We start from the raw sequence: 12825 nt of genomic DNA on the forward strand, positions 1-12825 counted from the left end.
GGGCCCAATATTTTATTTTGCTCCCGGGGCCTCGACTGACTTCAATCCACCACTGTCTACTGCATCACATGTTATTAACTGTCAATTAACCGAGTAGCACTTTTAAAATTGACAAGCATTTTGACAAGCATTACTGAGCATTTAGCAAGCATTTCCGAAATTAAAAATAACCATTTAATAAATTTTATATCGGAAATGTGCGTTGGATGCGGGCCTTATGTTAAGTTCATAAACAAAATGTCATTCATATAATTGATGTTTCTTTTTTGTCCGATACAGCGACGCTTACGTTCATGTGGTGATTATTCCTAGAAATACGGTACTGTGTGCTACACGTACCGCAATAAAAAAATATACTCAGTGAAATATAGAAACAAAAGACCACAATAAAATATATATTAGTTATTGCTCATTTCGTTTTTAATTCTAATATAAAAAATAATTACAACTCAGTAAATCCCATGTTAATTCGCATTTAGAATCAATTTAATATAATAAATTTGATTATTCAGACCTGTAGAATTGAAATTTTAGAAAATTGCCTGGAAACTGATGAACATACAAGTTTTGGAAACCATGAAGTTTCATGATGCATTTTTGATCACTGATTTTAAAGGTGTCTCATTTTTGAATATCATGTAAAATATTTCCACAAAAATTGATTTCGATATAACAGGAGGAAATCTATAGAATATGTATTATTCTAAAATTTTAAATACTAAACTTTTCAAAGAATTTTTTACATAATCTTTGTATTATTATATTTTTTATTATGTAGCTTTAGATATAAAAGTAGCATAGGAAAAAGAACAAAAATGGAAGGAACAAAAGCAGTTTAAGTAATAAGAATTTCCTTCTTTCTAAGTATTTACTGGGATATTTGAATTCAAAATTCGGAGGAAAGTTGAGGGGGAAAAAAAGCAGCAAAAACTAACGTTTTTATAATTCAGTTATCTCTGCGAATATTGCACTTAAAAACGTGGAAATTTCTTCGTTGGAATCGGAAGAGACAGGGCAACAACTTTCTAATACGGTTTTTGGGCACAGGTTGCCCATATAAGAGGTTAGAAGCTTTTGCAGGAAAGCAAACAAATTTTATTAATTTATACAAACTTGATTTATACGATTATTAATACGATTATTATTTATACGAATATAATTTATACAAACTAATTTTATTAGTTAGAAAAATTTAATATTTTATTGTTATCAAAGTGCAAAAGCGCCAAACAAAGAATTAGCTTCTGTCGAATAGAACTTCTCCATTTCGTTCCTCGAATTTGTCTTTTCCCCTCATGTTTATGGCAACCTGAGAAGAAGAGTAATTCCTTTGTCCAGTACATCCGAAATACCATCACCCTCCCTGTCAAACCACTTAATAGACAATGGAAGACAGCAACCGCAGGTCCAGCCGAACCATCATCAGGGTGTTCAAACCTTTCCAATAGATGATGGCAGCCTTCCGGTTACCCCAATCGTCAAAAAAAATGTGGATTTTCTCGGTTGAAAAAACCGCCCTCAGCGGTTGCAGTTGTATCTGTACGTTGACAGAAGAAAATTATAGATGATGCCTTCCTCCCCAACCTCAACCGCCTGCAACCGCGCCGTAGTCATTTCCCCGCCTTTAAGTACCCGCTTATTTTGTTGAATGGAATGGGGATACCGCCCTGCCTACACGTTTCCATTTCCTCTAACATGGTCATAAAAATCGTCCTCCTGAGAAAAAGACCCTACTTTTTGCCTTAAGCTATTCCCTCGGTTTTCTGAACAATATGGGAACGGAAATCAGTTTTTTTTTTCAACCAAAATTAGCATTTTACGGGAAAAAATTAAATTATAAAACAAATTACTATTTATTTACCGAGGCAAAAAACGATTTAATTTTTTTTGCGGCCCCCTTTTTTTTAGCGGCCCGGTGCGACCGCACCTTTCGCACCTGCCTAAAGGCGGATACACACTACACTGACGTGGCGTGTTACCACACGCTAATGCGCGTGATACAAAGTTCCACCAATGAGTTTTCTGTAGGTACGTTCAAACTGTGCTGACGTGACTTGGTAAAGTCTGTGATGATGTAATCTGACATAACACGCAAAAATCAGTGCACACTACTCTGACGTGACGTGGGTACCACGTAGAAATGCGTGCGATATAAATTCCACCTATGAGCCTTCTGTAGGTACGTTCACAGTGTGCTGACGCAACGTGTGAATGTGTCGGATTACGAAATCCGACGTAACACGCCTTATTACGTGTCACAAAAAAAATCAAATCGTTCAGATTTTTGTCAGTCGTGTGATGGCATGTGAAGACGCCATATTTGTTTTCCTCGTTCTTTTTGCTTCGTTCATGTTTGGTCAATTTTGTTTTTTGTTCGCGATTTGATTTATTTAAATTTTTTTCGTGTTTTCATTTAATTTGTTTTTTGCTCGTGTGTTGATAATGGAAGAGCAACTGATCGAACACGTTCAGTCAAATCGTGAAATTGTCATTCGATCAGAAAACCTTCTTTTCTCCGATATTCACAGGTCAGTAAAAAATTATTTATTTAGTCTTTGAAATTGTAAAATTAAACAAGTATATCTGAATGAGATAAATAAACATATATGTTACGGTTAATTTTATATATGCGGTTATTATACTTAATAGCTGGTTATTATGGGCTTACTAATCGTCTTGGTGAGTTTGATAAATTGCCCTAAATTTATCACTTTTACCGGTGATTATGTATAGTACCCAAGCGTGATTAGTAAATTTATATACTAAAACTGTAGCTTTTACTGGTTATTATGCATAATAACCATGCGTCGCGTCGTTGGTAAACATGATAAAACGTACTATATGATATACATAAAAATTCATACATTTGTTGTATCATTGTATCGGAGTACGATATTAAAACTTATTATCATTATATCGGCGCACGATCGTAAAATTTGTTATCATTACGTCGGGATACGATCGTCAAATTTGTTATTATATCGGGGTCCGACTATATTCACCAGACATAACTCTCATTTGGAATTTTTTTTCATATTTATAAAATTTCCCAACTATTTTTATATGCAAATTATCAAAAACAATATATTTTAGACAGAGGTGCCGACATGTCCCCTCATTGAGGGGAGATGAAAATCATTTTTCGTCCTGTATATATCAACCCCATACGCGAAAGTGGCAAAATGGTGCATTGCATTGTACAATAATTAATTATTGGGGGGAAAGAGGGGCTCAAGCCTCCTCATAAAATTTATTTGCGGAGGTCTGATATAGCTACAGTCCCCAGCTTCCAGCATCTTTGATTTTGAATTTTATTGGAGGCTTGCATCTCGAAATTGACCTTCAACATTATTGGTGATATAAAAAAGGTTGGGAAACGCTGCAATATAACGACCAATAAATATCATTAAATCGACCAAAACAACGACGGAAATCAGCTTACTCCCCAGCACCAAAGAAATGGATAAAATTCGTCTTTGAGTGTGTGTTTAAAATTTCTCTGTTTCCCCTTTTTTTAAGGGTACAAAATGGCGTCCAAACTACGATTCTCGGTCGAACAGCACAGATCGAAGAATGCAGTGGACAGATGAGATGGGCCACTCTTGGAAAGCACAAACGCTTAGCGCAATAAAGTTGCACGTCATGTCAGAGACGTTGTGAATTCAGAATCGTGGAATTTCTGTGACGTGGAAATTCCACGTCACAGAATTTCCACGAATAAGATTTAACAAATTCGACAACGTAGTGTGTTTCGGTCTTAATGCATCACACCAGTGTGCACGCCGTATAATGTTTGATATGACTTCGCGCCATCTGACGTCACGTGGTTACACGTCACGTCATAGTAGTGTGTACCCGCCTCAAGTCCGGCTCTGACTGGAGTGATGTCTCCCCATACAATAATAAAGACGTGCGCAAGCCGACGCGGAGGAATACAAAAGTGAGAGTGACAGAGCGAGACGGGAAAAACATTGCCGGTTTGTACATCTAAACTTTGGGAAAACATCCATGTTGAGTATTTTTTTCAGTTGTTTTCATATCATTTCATTAGTATAGCTGTTCATCTGCACATACACAAATGGTGATATCGTATTCTGCTATAATTGCACCAAACGATGGGGAAAATTAAAAGAAAATGGAAATAAACTTCGGTTTCATAGGTAAGTGCACGTGGTTATAAACTGAAGAGCCAAAAGAACTGGTACAGGCATGCGTATGCAAATAAAGAGATATGGAACCAATCAGAGTACGGCGCTGCGGTCGGCAACGCCTATATAACACAACAAGTGTCTGGCATAGTTGTTAGATCAGTTACTGCTGCTACAATGGCAGGTTATCGAGATTTAAGTGAGTTTGAACGTGGTGTTATAGTCGGCGCACGAGAGATGGGACATAGCATCTCCGAGGTAGCGATGAAATTTGGATTTTCACGTACGACCATTTCACGAGTGTACCGTGAATATCGGGAATCCGGTAAAAAATTAAATCTACGACATCGCTGCGGCCGGAAAAAGATCATGCAAGAACGGGACCAACGACGACTGACGAGAATCATTAAACGTGACAGACGTGCAACCCTTCCGCAAATTGCTGCAGATTTCAATGCTGGGCCATCAACAAGTGTCAGCGTGCGAACCATTCAACGAAACATCATCGATATGGGCTTTCGGAGCCGAAGGCCCACTCGTGTACCCTTGATGACTGCACGACACAAAGCTTTACGCCTCGCCTGGGCCCAACAACACCGACATTGGACTGTTGAGGACTGGAAACACGTTGCCTGGTCTGACGAGTCTCGGTTCCAATTGCTTCGAGCTGATGGACATGTACGGGTATGGAGACAACCTCATGAATCCATGGACCCTACATGTCAACAGGGGACTGTTCAAGCTGGTGGAGGCTCTGTGATGGTATGGGGCGTGTGCAGTTGGGGTGATATGGGACCCCTGATACGTCTAGATACGACTCTGACAGGTGACGACAGGTACGTAAGCATCCTGTCTGATCACCTGCACCCATTCATGTCCATTGTGCATTCCGACGGACTTGGACAATTTCAGCAGGACAATGCGACACCCCACACGTCCAGAATTGCTACAAAGTGGCTCCAGAAACACTCTTCTGAATTTAGACACTTAAAAACTGGCCACCTAATTCCCCAGACATGAACATTATTGAACATATCTGGGATGCCTTGCATCGGGCTGTTCAGAAGAGATCTCCACTCCCTCTTACTCCTACGGATTTATGGACAGCTCTGCAGGATCCATCGTGTCAATTACCTCCAGCACTACTTCAGACATTAGTTGAGTCCATGCCACGTCGTGTTGCGGCACTTCTGCGTGCTCGCGGGGGCCCTACACGATATTAGGCAAGTGTACCAGTTATTTGGCTCTTCAGTGTATATTAAAAGATGTATTGCTTTTTATACTACAATTGTAAAATTAAACGCATGTAGTTTTCATTTCACGTGCAATTTCCGTTTAATGAGCATAATTCAAAATAACAAATTGATTCCACATGAATTTTAAACTTCATAAATATTTTTTGAAATCGTGTAGAAATTGTTTATTACTATTTGAATTGGAAGTTCTATGACGGAAAAACTGACAATATATATATATATATATATATATATATATATGCTTCATTAAAAATTGCATGTATGTCCTAAAAAAAAACGGATAATGCCTTAATTAAAGAACTAAAATTATCCCGTGTAAATCAAAGAAACAAAGGACCTAAACTTTTCTATTTCTCGTAAAAATAGTTACAATCCCCCTCCCCCCATTCGGCTCGGGACACCGCCCAAGTTGCCTGAGAATAGTTACGGGCCTGCCCAAGTTGCAGGGCCCGTTGCTTTAGCTAGTGTTTGCCTGCCCCTTCTGTTTCTTAGTACTGGGTCTGAAAGGGATAATTTCAAATGAAGTTCATGAGTTTTATAAATATGAAAGAAATCATACGGAAATATCACTTTAATTTAAACACTTTTATTATCAACTTAAAGCCCGTACGTGATGCGTGCACTATACACGTATTTGATCCTTTGTGATGAGTATCCTGCATAAATGTGTGACGTTTTGCTTCTGTAATGTTTTTAAATCTCTTAATTAAATCAAACAAGTTGGGTTTTATGCGTGTTTACAAGTTAAACAGCAGTAAACCCATTCTAGGAAAACAGCTTTTCCGACTTCTTCGTCCCTTAATATCCAACCAGGGGGTTGGCGATGGGGACGATCCCCACACCAAGAGTCTGATGATATAGTAGACTGAATCTGTCCCGTATTTTACGGAACAGTAATGACTAGCGAAAATTGCCTTTTCAACACATCACACTGGATCGGCGCCTGAGGGGGGGGGGGGGGGTCTGACTACCGTTTTTGCACCGGGTGCCACTAGGTCTAAGACCGGACCTGTCTGTTACATATGTACCCCGTATAGTGTTTTATTCGCGTACGTCAATTGATTCGTGCTCAAAATGAATGACGAAGCTGATTTGTGCTAGCCGAAATGAGATGTACAAAGCTTTTATTTCAGACATTCTAAATATCGTGTGAAAGGGGTTAGTTTCAAAAAAGAGCGTGGGGATCTGACGTTAATAAAGAAACGTTTATATTTTCACGTTTAATAAATAAAGTACAATCATAACATAAATTAAACTTTATTTCAACTCATTTTAGTTGTAGGCAATATTGGGAAAATTTTTTTTAATAGAAAAATTCAGAAGTCGCAAAAAAAATTATTTTTGGTGTGTTAAAATTATTTGCTAGAATGGTAGTTCAGTTTATATTTAGATGAGAGTCTAGACGATAGAATAGAACAATTTTTACACAAATTGCACATGAATTAGTCCTGTAATTAAAATAATGACTTAAATGGGCGATATTACGGTCCCCCTACCCTATATGTTGGTAATAGTGTTATAATCAGATAATCTCGATAAAGTTTGATAAATTTTTGCTACATTTATCATATTTACCAGTGATTATGCATAATTCTCAATTTTCAATCCATAAATATCATGATCGGTGGTTCGTAAATACTTGAATTTTTTTATGTTATGGGGACTTGTATATTTCACAATTTTTCTTAGCTCAAAAAGTGAGGGAAAATTGAATTTTTCACACAAAATATGTGAGAAGCTCTAATCCTCCAAAATATAATTGCACATAAATATAAAAATCATTACTGCTGCGTTTTTTCTACACACTTAAATGTATGTATATTCGCCAATGTAATATGTATTCGCCGAGTGGTATTCGAGTGGTTAGGGAATTATTTTCCACTTTGCATGTCTGGGTTCGAATCCCGGTTCGGGCATGGCGGTTTACTAACACTAACAAATTTCCTGGACGGATCACGTAATAAAAACAAATTGGAAAAAAAAAACCAGCATTACAGAAGAGATGTCGATTTTTAATATTAATGTGTATTACATGATCACTATTATCTTTTATTTAACTATTACTTTATTTTATCAGCTAGGTGATTCATGTACAGTACCATTTTGCCATAAAAACTAATTTAAGTAAACATGAAGCATGTTATAAAAATTATTGTTAGTCTTGTAATGTTAGCTTTACTTACATATATAATGTAAACACAACGATGACTCATTTATCGTATTAACCATGGTTTGACGATTATGCATAATCACCTGCAAATGTAATAGATTCGCGGTATGTGAGCAAAATTTATCAAACTTGCATACCCCCTCTTTGTAGAAGGGGGGCAATTTACTCCATCCCCGTGAACGTGGGAAGAATCTTTGATTCGAATCATGTCGGATAATTAAGTATGAAGCGCTGATTGGTCAGTGGCGAAATTCCCCAAAAGAGAAATTTTTCGGCCTGTCCATCGTCACGTGACCTTAAAAATTGCCTTTAACAATCACATCGGGGTTGCGTTCGGAGCTCGATTCATAAAGCGCTTCTTACGAATCGATTCTTACGTAAGGATGATTGGTTATTAAGAATCAGAAGGTGATATACCTCCTCGGGGTTTATTACTCTGATGTCTTTAAAACCGCGTTTCAAACGTGTTTGAGGTTTGCGGTGCATCGTGGGATAGGTTTACGTCACCATCGTTGAAGGTTGATTTTTCGCACAGCGTTACTAGCGATCTTCGTCATCGTCATCGCTCGGAAATGCCTTTATTCTAATGTTACACTCTCTCATCTCAATATAAGGATATTATTTTATTGGTAAATTTCTCTGTCGCGATATATTTTCAAGACATTTTGAAATCACTACAATATTTTTTCTCATTCATAATTGACGACAACATATTTTTAAACTCGTCTCCAGATTGTTTTTTTCCTCTAGATTCGTTTCATAACATCAACATTTTGTATCACATAATTTTTATCACTGATAGTGTTAATGATGTATTGCTACTTTCTGTGCAGTACACAGAAATGTAATGCAGTAAACACTCCCCCCCCCTACACACACACACACACAGTACACTGTATACTCTGCGCACTAAGTACAGTACAAAAAGTCTAAATAAATTTTATTGATCAACAAATAAATTTTTTCAATCCTTGAGTGCATTTTCTGGTCGGAGTATCTACACCGATTTAAAAGAAATGTCAAAAACAATCTAAATTTGGTGGCACTTCCTTTTTATGTTGTGTGAAACAAGCTTTAAACCAATTTTCTAATTAATGACATGAATAAAAAGTTACTTGTTCTTGATTTTATCTTAATATGAAGACAGTAAACAAATATGTAAAAATATGAGAATTTTGATGAAATTTTTGCCAGTCGTTTTGAAAATTAATTGAGCATTAGGGGCCATTCAAGTATTACGTAAGCATATTTTCAGCCATTTTTGACCCCCTCCCCTTGTCAGCAAAAGTCAGCAAAACACTGACCCCCTTCCCCCCCCCCCCTGTCAGCGAAATTTCGTCAGCAGCTTAGAATATTTTATATCTTCAAAAAGGGGTGGTTGATGTCGTAATCAACCTTCAAAACTCCCCCCCCCCCTTGTCATCAAAAGTCAGCAAATCCGAAACCCCCCTACCCCCCATCTCGATGCTGACGTAATACTTGAATGACCCCTTATTGTTTAAACATAATTGTTAAAGGGTTCAATTATTGTTACAGGGGTTATTCTCATTCACCCAAAAAGTCTTGGTTGAATAACTGCGACAATCAAATCTATCATCCCTCTGTTGTAATCTTCCCAATGCCGTGATCGTTTCAATTTATGATAATACAACATTTTCGCTCCCTAATGTACGTTTGCGCTGCATACGAATGTCAATAACTACAGGCCCGTGTGAATGACACGTTCAAGGAGACAAAGATAAAACAGCTAATTAATCTTTAATTATTAGGCTACTATGAATACTGACATTAATATACAATGTACAATTAGAAGCTAAGATTGTGCATTATATATTTAATTTAGATGGAGAGTGATAACCATTTAACAATGGTTCGTAAAGTTGGAAGTGTGACTTACCCCAATTCCGGTGAAGATCATCATCTCTCCAATCACACGGAAAACATCCATTCTCGGACTTTGTGGCGTACCCCCTTGTCGAAGTTTTTTTTACCAACTTCTCGACTCACTCTTCTCTCTATATCTACGCATAGGCGGAATTGACTTGGAAGTCTGGGGGGGGGGGGGCACGGTCATTATTTCTGGGGGGGCACGATGATGATGATGTCAATTCACATATGCATATATACATTAGATCAGTCAATTTCACCTTTGACGCTGGGGACAATGCCCCCCCCCACGCCCATGTATCTACGTCTCTCTCTTCCTTCCTTTTTTTCTCTTCTCAAACGCCATTTTTTTTCCCTTGGCTATCCGCCTACTACCTATATTCAATAATCTTCATCTCATTCGCTCTAATTCCGATTTTCTTTCCTAAGTTTTCTTTACCAAACTTCTCTTCACTTTACATTATTGGATAAAATTTTCCTATGGCCGTGCGTTTCATTGGCTACTGCTATCCCTTTGGTCCGGTTGACGTTCTTGTGGGAACACTATTACCGGAATTCACAAGTCCCCTTTCCCCTACACCATCTGTTCTGACCCCGGACTTTCTCACGCTTTTACGTGTATACAAAATTCTGACCAGCTGCAAATATCATTAAAATATGAGCGCGGCCGCTGAATTTTATTACCATATTCTTCTTATACAACTTATACCGATTTCTTTCATAATGTCCTGCACCCTTTATACGATTCATTTCAGTCCCCATATTTATAGATCTGTTTATCGCTCCTTTTTATACTACTTCTTTGATCCTGTATTCCTTACGTGCTGCGCGCCAAATTTATAGGTTTCTTTCATGATCCATATTCTTTGGGACTCTTAACTTCTACCACCTGGATAACACCTGGCTGGTATGGCTTTGAAATATATAATTTCAAAGTTCATCCTCTCATACCATTATCCCTCGAACGATACTATTATTTAACTTTGCTAATTCCTTTACAGTATAACATTATTTAGAAAATTTCCCTGTGCGAGTTTTATGTGCGTGCATAGCCTAAGTCATTCTGATTATCAGCAACAGAGAAAATTATCTGATTGGTCCATCCCTTCGATATTTAAAGCTAGCATCGGCCCAGACAGTTTTTCGTAAAATTGATAACGACAAGCCGACGGGTGGTGAGAAAACATCAAGTTTTTAACGATGTTCGTTGAGGTTTGCGTTAGACGGGTCGTTGAGAATTTGCGTTAAGCGCGTAACGTCAGTAACGATTTCGTTGTATAACCGCTACAGCGTAATAGACCCCCTTCCCCTGATTTTTAAGAAAAAGGAAAACATAAGTCAGTTCTGTTTCACTTTTTTTCTGACGGATTTGAAAATTCACTTCCCGGCAAGAGAAGTTTTTCCCCCCCCCCTTCAATAAATTAAAATAAATACATACGGATAAGCCAACTTCTCCTTGTAACCCGGGTAATCCAGGAGGACCAGAAGTTCCTACTAGGCCTGTTTGGCCATCTGTTCCACTTTTACCATCCTGACCACGTTCACCCTGAAAAATATAACACATTTTGAGATACTCTTCAGTAAATGCATATTATCATTGCTTACGAGTTTTGTATGGCCTTCCTTTTCGATTTACAGTGAGTACTATCATCGCACCCACTCACATATCTCGTGAATTATTTAGCTCGCAATTATCCTCAAGGGGGGGGGGGGATATGTGCAAATACTTTCATCCACTGCTCTAAATTATTTACCAGGAAGATTCACTGCGAAGATAATCTGCGCGACATTCCCGTTCTCTTTCACGTGATCGTGATGTCATACTACACCAGATCTGATCAAAGAAACTCCCTCGTTCATCTCGAATAATCCTTATACACTCAAACCTGTTTTTGTGAGGTCTTTTTTTGTGCGATTTTTTTTGTGCGTTATATGAAAATTTCAATCAAATTAGAACATAATTGACGAAGTTATCAATAAAAAAATATAGTAGGTTTGATCGGCCATTTAGTTTTTTCGGTTTTTGATATTTCATCACATTACATTGCGTCAGCCAATTACGTTACATATGTATTGAAGTATAATGTATAATCGCATTATTTAATTGACGTTTGACGTCCTTTAAAGTGCTTTCATATTCCTGGACCATTAAAATAAGATTCATTTCAAAGCGTAAATTGAAGGTAAATTTATTATTTTTTCTATTTAGATATAAATTTTTAGGATTTTTATTTTATTTTTTCGACATAATCCCTGAAAATGAATAAGGGCAAAAACAAATCGAAGAGAAAGGCAATTTCCTTACAAACTAAGGGTACGATTTTAAAACGAATAGCAGAAAGTGAAGGATCCACAGCTCTTGGTAAAGAATTTGGATTAGGTGAATCCACTATAAGAGGCATAAAAAAACGTGCAGGTGAAATAAAGAAATCTAGTAATTGTGCCACAAACGAAAGCGCTAAACGAGCATCGTATTCAAGAAATATTTTGATAGAGAAAACGGAAAAGGCGCTCATATTGTGGATTCAAGAATTAACTCAAAAACGAATCCCCATTGACGGAGAATTAATTAAACAGAAAGCTATACGGTTTTATAATCAGCTGAAGGATTTAGAGCCATCTAGTTCATCGTCTCACATTGGAAGCCCGAACTTTTCTGCAAGCAATGGCTGGTTAGTCGGGTTTTTACAACGACACGCACTTCACAATCTGAAGATAAAGTGCGAAGCTGCATCCGCTGATGAAACAACCGCTAAGAATTATTCTAAAGTGTTAGCAAAAATTATTGAAGATGGTGGATATTGCCCGGATCAAGTATTTAATGCTAACGAAACTGGGTTGTTTTGGAAGAAGATGCCTAGTCGAACGTTCATCGCCAAGTCCGAGAAAACTGCAAGTGGTTTTAAAGGTGCAAAAGATAAAGTAACATTCTTACTTTGTACACTGCTCAAAACAATTAGGGAAGCAAGCAAAAAAGTGAAGAAAACTGTGCGAGACAGCCACGTATTGGCATACAATGGATAGTACACGCGTATCAATGCGCAATACAGAAAAAAGACGTAAAAAAATTTGGAATTAAGCTTTAATTCTTTGAAAATATGGAAAAAACATGAAAAGATGATTTAGGGCAACAATTTGGTTACATGTAAACGATAAAAAAAAGTACTGTTTAGACATGATGCATGAGTTTTAATAGGGCATGTGGTCTCCTCGAACAGCTAAGACTGCTGCACACCTGTTTGCCATGGATGCGATGACGTTATCGATCAGACTTTGGGGAATACTGTTCCACTCCTCAAGAAGTGCAATCTGCAAGTCTCGGACAGTAACAGGCGGCCTTGGTCACGCAGCAATGCGTCGTCCG

The 12825-nt window shown here is 37.7% G+C and overlaps 1 protein-coding gene across 3 annotated transcripts in view; it reads right to left on the bottom strand.

The window, feature by feature from the left end:
- Positions 1-12825, bottom strand: part of LOC149080456 (uncharacterized) — a 1573269-nt gene that overhangs the window by 380185 nt on the left and 1180259 nt on the right. For all 3 annotated transcript variants that reach the window (XM_089239569.1, XM_089239571.1, XM_089239572.1), the window contains one exon: positions 10900-11007. In XM_089239569.1, the coding sequence (XP_089095695.1) occupies positions 10900-11007 (108 nt within the window). The remainder of the gene's footprint in view (positions 1-10899; positions 11008-12825) is intronic.

The sequence above is a fragment of the Pholcus phalangioides genome, unplaced genomic scaffold (assembly GCF_987345545.1).
Source record: "Pholcus phalangioides strain wild (caught in Gottingen) unplaced genomic scaffold, Ppha-v1.0 ptg000011l_1, whole genome shotgun sequence".
Lineage (NCBI taxonomy): Eukaryota > Metazoa > Arthropoda > Arachnida > Araneae > Pholcidae > Pholcus > Pholcus phalangioides.